Consider the following 12,147-nt stretch of genomic DNA (forward strand, 5'->3'; position numbering starts at 1 on the left):
TGGAGAGGAAGAAATTAGGCGGTGGAGGAACAAGCGAGGAAAGCAAAGCCGCTCGGCACGGATTTTCATCTTTTGACCCGCAGAAAAAGCTGCCGATGAGCCTCCGTCTGCTGCTTTAACTTTTATTGACTGTACGACATTTGTATTGTTTCTCGACTTGATCCAAGTCGCTTATTGGACTTCTTTCTATCCCCCTCTTATCTTACTCAACTCCTCGACAGCCCACGCCCATGGCGGGACCAGCAACGACGGCCGTTGCGCCGGCCGACAACAAGCGCAAGGAAAGCAAAAGAATGATGGAAGCGCAAAAGACCTACGGCCGGGGTAAATCCATCCACACCCACAGCGTTCGCGACAAGAAACTGCGCAGCAACCTCAAAGCCGTGGAAGACAAGTACAAGGAAGCAGCCCTGAAGGCCAAGGATGCGGAAATCCTGCTCGAGCACGATGCCGGATTCCTCGAGCCGGAGGCAGAGCTGGAACGGACGTACAAAGTTCGACAGGATGAGATTCGCGAGAGCGTCGGTATCGAAACGGCCAAGAAGGGATTTGAGCTCAAGTTGACGGACATGGGACCCTACCGCATGGACTACACAAGGAACGGTCGCGAATTGCTGTTGGCCGGGCGCAAAGGGCATGTGGCAACGATGGACTGGCGGAATGGAAAGCTGGGATGCGAGTTGCAGTTGAACGAGACTGTGCGCGATGCTCGGTGGCTGCACAATAATCAGTTCTTTGCCGTGGCGCAGAAGAGATCCGTCTATATCTACGACCACGCCGGTGTGGAACTGCACTGTCTCAACAAGCATCTCGAGCCTCTTTTCCTTGAATTCCTGCCCTACCACTTCCTCCTTGCGAGCGCTGTGAGTGCAGCTGCCTCCCAATTTACAACTACAGAGTCCTAACTAATCATTCACTAGCAAATGAGCGGCTACCTCAAATACACCGACACCTCGACGGGCCAAATGGTCGCCGAACTGCCTACCCGCCTCGGTGCACCCACCTCCCTCGCCCAGAACCCATGGAACGCCATCCTACACGTCGGCCACCAAAACGGTACCGTGACTCTCTGGTCTCCCAACTCTCAAACCGCGCTCGTGAAGGCCCTTGTCCACCGCGGCCCCGTCCGCTCGATGGCCATCGATCGCCAAGGCCGATACATGGTATCGACCGGCCAAGACCAAAAGATGAACGTCTGGGACATCCGCATGTTCCGCGAAGTACACAGCTACTCATGCTACCAACCCGGCGCATCCGTGTCCATCAGCGACCGGAACCTAACAGCCGTAGGCTGGGGCACGCAAGTCAGCGTATGGCGGGGTCTCTTCGACGCCGCCGCCGCAGACCAAGGCAAGGTACAGAGTCCCTACATGGCCTGGGGCGGTGACGGCCAACGCATCGAAAACATGCGCTGGTGCCCCTTCGAAGATGTTCTCGGCGTGGGCCACGACCAAGGCTTCGCCAGCATCATCGTCCCCGGCGCGGGTGAACCCAACTTCGACGCCCTGGAGGCCAACCCGTACGAGAACACCAAGCAGCGCCAGGAAGCCGAAGTACGCGGACTCCTGAACAAGCTGCAACCGGAGATGATCTCGCTGGACCCCAACTTTGTCGGAAAGCTCAACACCATCAGCGACAAGAAGAACCGCGAGGAGCGCGATCTCGATCGCAGACCCGAAGACCCTATGGAGAAGCTCAAGAACCGTGGTCGGGGTCGCAACAGTGCACTGCGCAAGTATCTGCGCAAGAAGGGTCGGCGCAATGTCATCGACGACAAGCGCGTCAAGGCCGAGATGTTGCGCAAGGAGCATGCTGCTCGGCACAAGGAGAAGTTGCGCTCCGAGAGGGAGAATCTGGGTCCCGCGCTGGCGAGGTTCGCCAAGAAGGAGATTTGATTTTAGGGATCTTCTTCTTCTTCTTCTTCTTTCGTCTCTGTCGGGGATGACTGCACTTGTGTTTAGTATTCTTCTTGTCGTTCTGCCGCGGCTGCTGGAGGACGACTTTCAGATACCCTGCTTTAACTATCTAACCATCGCGTGAGAGGATTTCTCTGGTTCCTTCTCTCTCTCCCTATTTGTTGTCGTCTGTGTCACGATCCTTCTTTCGAGCAACTGGTGTCGTCTGTTTGTCTGCATTATAAGGGCGTTTGTTGGGGTGAGATACAAAACCGGACTTGTTGGGACTGTATATCAATCAAAAGTTTCATGATAGAGAATTACCACCACCACAATAGAAACAAACAGAAATGAATAAATGAATTTTTTTTATATATGGAAATTAATTTAAATCACGCATCATCCACACTCCCGGACCCCCTCTTCGCACCAGCCTTCCACCTCGCCAGACTATGCTCATAAGCACCGCTCGCCTTCCAAGCACTCAAAATAAGATTGACAATATCCTGCACTCTCGTACCACTCTTCACGACCGCAAAGACCGTCGGTCCACCCTCGCGCATCTTCGCCGCATCCCTCTCCATGACCGCCAAATCAGCACCCACTGCCTCAGCAAGGTCGATCTTGTTCACGACCAGCAGATCCGAGCCCGTGATACCGGGTCCACCCTTGCGGGGCACCTTATCACCACCAGCGACATCAATCACGTAGATGATGAAATCAGCCAGCTCGCGACTGTAGTTTGCAGCGAGGTTGTCGCCGCCGGATTCGATGAGAAGGAGGTCGGTTTGGAATTGTCTGTGCAGGGTTTGCAGGGCCAGGAGGTTGGCGCTGATGTCTTCGCGGACGGCGGCGTGAGGGCAACCTCCGGTTTCGATGGCGCGGATGCGGGACGGGGAAAGGGCTTTGTGGCGGGTGAGGAATTCGGCGTCTTCTCTGTTTTTTTGATGAAAAAAGTATTGGGTTAGCTGATTACTTTTGGTATGGGGGAAAAGCGGTGGAGGGGGGGAGGGGTTGTATACCTGGTGAAGATGTCGTTGGTGACGGCGGCGATGTTGTACTCGTCGCGGAGGGCCTGGCAGAGGGCCAGCATGAGGGCAGTTTTGCCCGATCCGACGGGTCTACATGGATGAGTTAGATGGAAGGCGAGGATAATAGATAATAGTATGATTGCTGTGACTTACCCTCCAATGCCAATGGTAAAGGCACGGTCCTTCCAGTCACGCTCCTCCGAGAGAGGCATCTCACGGTTTATGTATGAACCGGGACCGTCGAGGATCTCATGGGAGTGGCCGTGACCACCGAAGTCATCGTGGGAATGGCTGACATCGTTGTCGTGGGAGTGAGAGTGAGACATGGTGGGAGGGTCCGATTTGAGGAATAGTAGTGAAGAAAGAAAGAAAAGAACGAAGAGAAAGTGGAGGGAGGAGATAGAAAGAAAGTATCTAGTGGATGGAGGGGTCAACTCGTCAACTCACGTTGGGAGGGGAGCCCCAGGCCGGAGACTGCCGATGCCGATGCCAGGCGCAGTCACTAGTGGAGAGTCCCCGCCAAACTAGTCGGATGTGATGTTCGGTACCATGAATTCATTCATAAAAAAGTAGTAGTAGGAAATGCATTGCTCTTCCACACGTACAGTAGTAACAATAGTAACGGCAGCAACTATCAACACAGAATTATTTCCAGGGAGGTTAGAACCGGACGCCGGAGCACTTCAATCGCCCATGATAAAAACGTGGATATCAAAAATCCTGCAACGCTCAACTTCAGGATATGTGTCAACCGCACCTCAATCCCCAGGCGGTAAAGCACATGCAGATAGGGACATCAGTCAAGAAATACGGCAAAATCAGTAAGCCCAACGCAAATCCACATAACACGCATCTCCATCTTTCGCATGAGACATCAAAGGGGAACGAAATCGGCAGCTATGTTCAACATATAACAGGAATCCCGCAGATGGTTCGGAACGCAGAAGTAGAGCCTCGCACATAGGTATCCTAAAGGTACGCCATATCCCCGCCGAGTGAGACTGAAAGAGAAAAGAGTTCAGAAGTAGAAAAAGAGAAGACACAAGCACACCTAGACCAGCGGCAAGCATGCTACCGGCAATATTACTGGCTGGTCGAGATAAACAACTTAACCACCGCCCTTCTGCTTTTTAGCCCCTACTCGAGGACTGGCCTTGACTTTGGGGGCAGCTTGGCCGGCTGTCCCGTTAACCTCGGGACCCCCACCGGTCTCATCGTTCTCCATCTTCACGGTGCTGGCCCGACGGCGCTTGTTGCCCACATTAGGACTTGCGCTCGCACTGGTCCCCTGCGCCATATTGCCTTGTACTTGACCCTGGGGAACCATTCCCGGGGGCCCCGCGAGGTGGCTCTGGGCGGGACTGGGATGCGCGGAGCCGGTCAAATGGGGCGAGCCCTGAGCGCCCGGCAGACCGAGATGAGTCATGGCGGGAGATGCAAATTGGTTAGGCATGCTCATACTGGGAGCCCGTGGCTGGCCTTGCTGTAGGGCCGGGTTCATGGGACCTTGCACATAAGCGGCATTGGGAGCCGGCGCCTGCATCGTGTTCACCAGAGTCCGCAGGGCTTCGGAGGGTGTTAAGTGGGGATTCTGCTGGGAGAATTGGAATAGGACCTGCATGTGAGAAATGGTTTCCGCAACCTACAGCACAAGAACGTCAGAAGAGTACTTTTATGCCAACCACGTGGAAGGGCTCACCTCAAGGAAACTCATCACAGCCGTGGGGACGCCATTCGGAGTGACCATGGATTCGGGCAAGGTAAACGCAGGCTGTTGTGCTTGTTTGGCCTGGGCGCGTTTGCCCATATTCTTGGACACCTTGGGACTTTGTTTTTGTTGGTCGGACAGCTCCAGAGCCTGTAGCTGACTCCTAGGCAGGTATTCGTTGTGATCCAGCACCGCTATATCGAGCATTTCAATCTTGTTGTTCATATCGAAATGAGCCGTCATGTTGGCGCGCGCAAAGAGCTAGTCCACGTTAATATGACAACGTACATTTCGGGGGTGCAAGGGCCGAGCATGCATACCTGACTTCCATTCGCGAACCAATAGATAAAAGCAGTCTTCGCACTCTCCACTATGTGGCCTCCGTTCGGCGAATCCCTTTCCCGCGCTCCATCAACCAGCATTTGGATATGTTTGATCCCACTCGTACACTGGGTCAAGTAATAGCGCGCCAAAGCAGGGGTAGCGATTTCGAACTGCTTGGAGGAATTTGCTTGTGGGTTGCAGACGGTATGTCTGAGCACACCGCCTGGCGAATAGAATCTAAGCACGAAGCCATGCCATTGATTGAAATCAGTGCTCGCGTTCTCAGTACCCTGCTAGCAGTTAGTACTCGGCCAGGTGGACACAGTGAGCCAAAAGAAAGAAGTGAAATTGACATACAGAGATGTAGCTAAGACTTTCGGCAAAAGAGTTGAGCTGCAGAATTGCAGCGCCTTTCATGTTCATCCGTTGCTGTTGCTGCTGCATCATCATGGCGGCGGGGTTTTGCTGCTGTTGCGCCTTGATCTGGGCCTCCTGGGCAGTCATCGGTTGCTGTTGTTGACCCTGCTGTGGACCCTGCTGGTTAGGTTGAGGTTGAGGCTGGGCTTGGGCAGCTTGGGGCGCTTGTGGTTGCTGGCCCGGTTGCTGGGCCTGCGGCAGCTGTTGCGGAGGCGGATTGGGAGTAGGTTGCGGCTGAGGAGCGGCCGGCTGCTGTTGCGGTGGTTGCGAAGTAGGTACCGGCGGGGGATTGGGTTGAGGGGTGGCACTCCCCTGGTGTGGCGGCGGTCCCGGCTGAGGTTGAGGAGTGACACTCTGAGCATCGTGTACGTTCTGGGGTTGTGCCGCTGCACGTTGCTGAGGCGTCTGCTGGCCGGGTTGCCCTGCTGCAGCCGCCTGTTGGACCTGAGCCTGGTGCGCTTGTTGCTGGGCCTGCTGCATAGCGAAGAATTGTTGTTGCTGCTGAAGATTTTGCGGCTGCCCATGGGGCATTTGTTGGAGTTGCATTTGCAGATTAACCGGACGCATGGCAGGATTCGCTTGCATGGCCGCGATCTGAGCTGCATTAAGGGCAGGTGTCCCATTCGGTAGCTGCACTGGTAACCCGCCGTGCTGCTGCTGTTGTTGTTGTTGATGTTGATGTTGGAGCATCATCCGCTGCCTGAGATATTGCTGTTGCTGGTGCTGCTGCAGGAGTTGAGGGTTGTTGGCAACTAAGTGATGAAAAAATTAGCACGCTACTACATAAGAAAAGAAACGACACAAACGGGAAAAAGCAACGAGAATATTAACCCGTGCAGGGCAACGGCGGAAAGGGGGCAGTCCTGGAAAGAAAAACTCGAGAAAACGTACATTGTTGTGCAAAATGCGGCTGCTGGAACATGTGCGCTTGAGCAGGGCCAAGATGCGAGAGGGCATGAGCCTGTACAGCACCCCCCGGACCAGTTGTGCCAGCGCCCGGAGGCATCCCACCCATCACCGGTCCGCCTTGACTGACCTGAGGACCTCCTGGTGCCGACACTCCGGGATGCACCTGCTGGACCATGCCAGCACCGGGATGAGCATTGGGATGTTGACCGGGAGCCATTGGATGACCTGGAGGCAAGCCAGGATGCTGTGGAATGCCTTGATGGGCAGGAAACGGTTGCGCCATCATCATGTCGTGGTTACGAAGTCGCCGATAACGGGACTCCTCAAAGTCGGTGAAGGACGGGAAGGAGGGGGGAAAGAATAGAGAGCACGACTATATAGCACAAGGAAGGCAAATTGGGAGGTCTAAAAAGAGAGACGTCGAGCGAGAAAGGCAAGAGACGGTCGTGTCGACTATCCGGCACGCAGAGGGCGGGCGTCGGACTCGAGGAGCGCGCTTGACGTGGAGGCACAACAGGCCGCTTTTAGTGTCGGAGCGGAGGCCAAGACGCAGCTGACGGGGCGATTGAGCCTGCGTCGGTATCACCCAGGACCACACGAGATCTGGAGCATGGATCGGACCGGCCTAATCACCTGTGCCCACCAGATCGGGAGGGAGGAGAGGTTCCTACACCTCCAATGTTAGTGGGAGGGAGCGATAGAAGGAGGCTGGGGGTGGATGATCGGAGAATGGGAGGTGGTGGTGGGTGGTTGTGGTGGTAAGAGATAGCAGGAGGAAATGATGGGATGCTGGGCAGTGAAAGTAGGTAGACTAGTAAAGTTGGTAGTGATGGGATTAGGGAGGCCGGGAGGTGTGGAGGGGCTAGGGGCCAACGAAAAGCGAGACGGGCACCTGTCGCGATCGCCAGTTCAATCGGTCGATAACGAACGGGGCGTGCTGGACCGAACCTCGCGGGAAGAGAGATTAAAGTGGTACCCAAAGACACTCACCACGCGCAACAGAACTAGCAGCCCAGTAGCGGGAAGAGGGGGAAAGGAGGAAAATCTGGAGGAGGCGGGAGAGGAATGATGGGGAAGAGAGAGAGAGAGAGAAGGAAAAAAGAGTGAGGTAGAGAGAGAGAGAGAGAGAGAGAGATGGGGAGGGAGGAACAGGAACCGTACGGGAAGCAGAAGATAGGCAGGGAAAGGGACAAGCCAGCGAAAGAGCACTCAGAAAGAGAGCGAGCGAGAGAGAGAGAGAGGCCCATGGCGAGATCTTCTTCCTTCCTCCGGCCTGCTGAGGCTTTTCTTTTCCCGCTCGTGATTCGTCCATCCTTCACGATGGCCACCCACCGCGACTTGCTCGCTATGCCTCTTTCGGGTAAGCCGGCATCACGTGGAAGTCGGAATAATATTCTTGCGCGTGGGCAGCCTTTATTATTTTCGGTCGCGATTTGGTTTTTCTTCTTCCTCTTCTTCAGCATTCGCCTCCTCATGGCTCAAAAACACTCTTGCCAGGCTGCTTTTCTGACTTTTCTCAGATTTGCAATTTGATTCTGTGCACCTACAATGTTCATGGTTCTGATTTGGATACGCCACGCGTCAATCCTATGCCCAGTAGTAGCTTTTCGCAGTATAAATGCATACTGAGACTGATACATCAGACCACTACACTAACACATCAGGTTGTGCTGCAACACTTCCAGTTGTCACAAGGTTAGTCTCAATTCCTCATTTTCTTTCCCGCAATTGTTTCTTCCCCTCATCCCCATTTCGAAGATGACAAAACCTTCTTTTCTTCTTTATCCTCTGAATCGTCCATGAGGAGATAGTTCGGACCTTCCTTTCCCGGTTGGTCTGCTACTTGCCAGTATACTTTGTCTGAGAAAATTACTATTATTGCATTTCTGTGCCTCGCTGTCATTCATCCTATATTATGGGAGTATTGGCTGACATTCATCAAGGTTTTCAATCTAGGACTATTAATTTATTTTCTCTCTGACGTCGATTGTGTTGTCAAACCAGCATGAGTGGTGGGGTACAGGAATCCGGTTGCATCAGGCTTTGCTTCGGTGTCGATCATCTGCTCTGGCTGGCGCCATTCCGTGCAGATTCACAGTTAGAACAAACTGGAAATAACAAACCCATTCAATTCTGGATCATTCCACTCTTATTTTTCTTGTTCACCGTAGATTGGGTATTCGTTGAATTATACTTTCCGTAAGCCGCAGTAGTTCTTATGAGAGGAAAAGGTGCAGCTGAGCGAAACAGCCTCGCCCTGGATGATGCATCATGTCGAGTTGACACCTACGGTGTTGGCCTTTCCTGGTGGTTAGATCACTGCAATCAAGCTTAAATCCTCTCTGCCTGATCCACTGGGTCTCTGCACTTGCAGCAGCCACCAGTCTGTCTGGTCACGTGATACTACAGTTCGGCGCTGACAAAGGAGAGCCGACCCGCAAGGAACAGTCCAGAAAGGCAAGATGAAAGTCTTGCTGGCCTCAATCCAACTTGCACCCACGCTGATGCAGACGGTTTGTTCCCTGCAGCGTGAGCAGTAACTCGATTGTCCAATTCCGGTGGCATTACTGGCCCCGGATGTATTCGTCAATGTACCAAGGCAGGTTCCTTCGGTCTGTAGCACGACCCTGCCGCTTCATCGCGCATCGCCGCTATCCCGCCGCCGTTGTCTCGCATTCGCGTCGGTTCCATCTTTCGCGACCATGGCTGTCGTCCGCTCCTTCAGATCCTCATAATGCTCGTGATTCGACAACAGGGAACGTCCCCGGTGATTTTCCTGTTCACAGTGCAGAACCCACCCTAGCTAGCCGTGATGCTTCTGTTGCATCACCTTCCACAGACCGATTGGACAAGAAAGACGCGAGTCCCTACGGTTCGGCGGTCCGCAGAGCTTTGCGGAACAGACGACCGGCGAAGGAGTGGACTGCTCCAGTTGCCACTGTTCCCGACTGGTTCTACGAGCGAAACACGGTGGTCAATGATGGAAAGGGGGACGGTGACGTCAAATTACTACAGCATGTGAAGATACGACCGACGGAGGTTGAACCGGAGAAGGAGGAGGCCACACAACAGCTAGGACGGGGCGGTAGTGGCGAAGAGCCGCCTGCGCCTGGGGGATCTGATACTCCGGACGATCGGTATGCTTTGACGGAAGCGCTGTGGGAAGAGCTGTGCGCCTCTGCCCGAGCCGGGTTGCGGCTGCCGCCAGCCAAGTACGCCCAAGAGCCCTCCGCACGCAAGTCGCACCTTGTCCTTCAGTACCCGGGCACCGATGGTATCCTTTTCTTAGATGCGGTGGTGAAGAGGCTGGCGCAAGAGTTGGGCGCGGATTTGGTTACACTCAACGCGCAGGACATTGCCCAGCTATGCAGCGAACAAGATTTGGCGGACATCGGCACAACTTCGCCCATCAGATCGCTTGGCTACGAGGTATACCGGCCGTCCCTCTCTGATACCTGGCAAGACGACGGCATGGGTGATGGGGATGCTGAGGACGACGTCATTGACACACCACGCAGTCTCCGGTCGGGTCTGCGTCCTAAATTTATAACTATTGAGAGCACTCGTGACTCGGGAGATATCGCGCTTCCCAACCTAATGGGCCTGAAGTCGTTGGTGGCCTCGTTCAATGCGCCGGCGGACCAGATAGGTTCTTCATCACAAAGTGCTGTTAATCGCGCAGAGGATAGGCGACTTCGACTTGTTCGGGAGCTTCTTTCCTCGCCTAGCAAGCCGTCGAAGCAGGTCTCGCCAGCAGCCACAGGAGGTGAAGACTCTGCTGCCCATGAAGTGATGGAAGGCCGCAGTCCCTCCCTGGAGCGAGACGTCATCGTGCAAGTCCAGGATTATGGAGACATCCAGACCACCCGCGAGGGCGCCAAGTTCATCACTTTGTTACAAAAGGCTATAGAGGAGAAGAGAAAGGCAGGTTCCCGGGTCCTCTTCATTGGTACATCGGCACAAGAAGCTGCACCCGATTCGGACGCGGCCAAGCTCATGCAAAATGCCTTTGACGATCAATTCTCCCAGATGCTGGTCATCACACCCGCCATGAAGTCGGAGGTGGCAGAGCGCGTATTTGCAGAAGACCGCAGGACGCGGACTCTTGATATCAACATTCGCCACGTCCAAGATCTGCTCCGAACGCGACTCGCCGATAGCCCTTCGGCGCTCAAGGACGACATTTACCGTAATCGCGCCTGGCCTTTGGATGCGTCCCTCGTGAAGGAAAGTGGCCTTGATGAGCGGTACTGGCCATACAGCCAGGTTCACTGGGCTACGACTCTGGCACTTGGTTCTCTGGGAGCAGATGAAGCCTTCGGGTATGATCACATTAGACGAGGACTCGAGATGATGCAGAAGACTGAGCGTGTCAAGAATGACTGGCTGCACGAGAAAACGCCTAAACCGAAGGCGACCGAGACAGGAAATGACCGGGAGCGCTTGTTAGGCTCGTTGCGGAAAACGTGCAATACACATGAGAAGAAGCTATTGAATGGAGTCGTGGATGCCAAAAGCATTCGCACGACATTCTCTGATGTTCATGTGCCACCTGAAACTATCGATGCATTAAAGACTCTGACCTCTCTTTCCCTGATCCGACCCGAAGCGTTCACCTACGGTGTCCTGGCAACTGACAAGATCCCTGGTTTGTTGCTCTACGGGCCCCCAGGTACGGGTAAAACCCTCCTGGCGAAAGCCGTCGCCCGTGAAAGCGGTGCAACCGTCCTGGAAGTCAGCGGGTCCGAAGTCTACGACATGTACGTTGGCGAGGGCGAAAAGAACGTCAAGGCCATCTTCACGCTGGCTAAGAAGCTGAGCCCCTGCGTCGTGTTCATCGACGAGGCCGATGCCATCTTCTGTTCTCGCACTGGAGCCAGCAGCCGAACGTCGCACCGGGAGCTTATCAACCAGTTCCTGCGGGAGTGGGACGGGATGAACGACATGTCGGCCTTCATCATGGTTGCTACAAACCGGCCATTTGATCTCGACGATGCGGTTCTCCGGCGTCTCCCCCGGCGACTGTTGGTGGACCTTCCGACCGAACAGGATCGCTTGGCCATCCTGAAGATCCACCTGAAGGACGAGACCCTGGACAGCTCGGTTGATCTGGCCGAGCTGGCTCGTCGCACGCCTCTGTATTCCGGTTCGGACCTCAAGAACCTTTCCGTTGCGGCCGCTTTGGCCTGTGTCCGGGAAGAGAACGACCTGGCAGCGCAGCACCAAGGCGAGGAGCCCTACCAGTATCCCGCGCGACGCACCTTGACCTGGAAGCACTTCGAGCGTGGTATGGAGGAGATCAGCGCATCGATCAGCGAGGATATGTCATCTCTCTCTGCAATCCGCAAGTTCGACGAGCAGTATGGCGACCGCAAGGGCCGACGCAAGAAGGCTCCTGGCTGGGGCTTCATGCCGGCGGGCATGGACGAGTCGGCAGCTAGCGTGGATGCGGCGCGCGTCCGGACCTGAACTGGTTCGATTGTACAGCGTTAAGCAATTGGGAGTCAAATAGAAATGGATTGCTTGGATATTTTTGTTTTTCATGTCACATAGATCAACTTGATCTTCTTCGCGTTTTGTGTAGGACTGGATTGGGATGGAATTGGAATGGCACGCAAGGGCAGGAACTGGGCTTGTATACTACGAACTGATTAGCGACACGAACCACAATGTATCAATACAATACCGCAGCAGGAAGACGATCCCAGTTTAAATCGTAACAAATGGGTTAAGATTATCTATGAATATAATAGACGCCAGTCCATCAAATGTGATGATGAATTAATCGGTTGCGGCACCGGGTGAAGTTCGCGGGGAAGAAAGACTGAAAAAGGAAAAAAAAAGAGGAAGATGCAACAGTAAC

At 54.3% G+C, this 12,147-nt stretch overlaps 5 protein-coding genes across 5 annotated transcripts; 3 read left to right on the forward strand and 2 right to left on the reverse strand.

The window, feature by feature from the left end:
• The first annotated feature begins 96 nt into the window (after positions 1-96).
• BDQ94DRAFT_145642 (WDR46/Utp7 family protein) lies at positions 97-2,249 on the forward strand. Its single transcript, XM_026766676.1, has 2 exons — positions 97-863; positions 921-2,249. Exons 1-2 carry the CDS (start codon positions 231-233, stop codon positions 1,893-1,895), a joined length of 1,608 nt encoding a protein of 535 aa, XP_026625235.1. The 5' UTR covers positions 97-230; the 3' UTR covers positions 1,896-2,249.
• Positions 2,237-3,374, reverse strand: BDQ94DRAFT_145643 (urease accessory protein UreG). Its single transcript, XM_026766677.1, has 3 exons — positions 3,080-3,374; positions 2,918-3,016; positions 2,237-2,831 (listed from the first exon to the last, which is right to left on the reverse strand). The coding sequence occupies exons 1-3, from the start codon at positions 3,250-3,252 to the stop codon at positions 2,288-2,290; spliced, it is 816 nt and encodes a 271-aa protein (XP_026625236.1). The 5' UTR covers positions 3,253-3,374; the 3' UTR covers positions 2,237-2,287.
• Positions 3,375-3,892: 518 nt separating this feature from the next.
• On the reverse strand, positions 3,893-6,817 carry BDQ94DRAFT_50821 (LIM domain-binding protein). Its single transcript, XM_026775937.1, has 5 exons — positions 6,267-6,817; positions 5,316-6,127; positions 4,955-5,248; positions 4,626-4,895; positions 3,893-4,568 (listed from the first exon to the last, which is right to left on the reverse strand). The coding sequence occupies exons 1-5, from the start codon at positions 6,571-6,573 to the stop codon at positions 4,035-4,037; spliced, it is 2,217 nt and encodes a 738-aa protein (XP_026625237.1). The 5' UTR covers positions 6,574-6,817; the 3' UTR covers positions 3,893-4,034.
• Positions 6,818-7,564: 747 nt separating this feature from the next.
• Positions 7,565-8,424, forward strand: BDQ94DRAFT_145648 (uncharacterized protein). Its single transcript, XM_026766678.1, has 2 exons — positions 7,565-7,979; positions 8,228-8,424. Exon 1 carries the CDS (start codon positions 7,605-7,607, stop codon positions 7,815-7,817), a length of 213 nt encoding a protein of 70 aa, XP_026625238.1. The 5' UTR covers positions 7,565-7,604; the 3' UTR covers positions 7,818-7,979; positions 8,228-8,424.
• Positions 8,425-12,091, forward strand: BDQ94DRAFT_145649 (ATP-binding protein). The gene has a single exon (XM_026766679.1). The coding sequence runs from the start codon at positions 8,862-8,864 to the stop codon at positions 11,751-11,753; it is 2,892 nt and encodes a 963-aa protein (XP_026625239.1). The 5' UTR covers positions 8,425-8,861; the 3' UTR covers positions 11,754-12,091.
• Positions 12,092-12,147: the final 56 nt, after the last annotated feature.

This window comes from Aspergillus welwitschiae, assembly GCF_003344945.1.
Source record: "Aspergillus welwitschiae strain CBS 139.54b unplaced genomic scaffold BDQ94scaffold_20, whole genome shotgun sequence".
Classification (NCBI taxonomy): Eukaryota; Fungi; Ascomycota; class Eurotiomycetes; order Eurotiales; family Aspergillaceae; genus Aspergillus; species Aspergillus welwitschiae.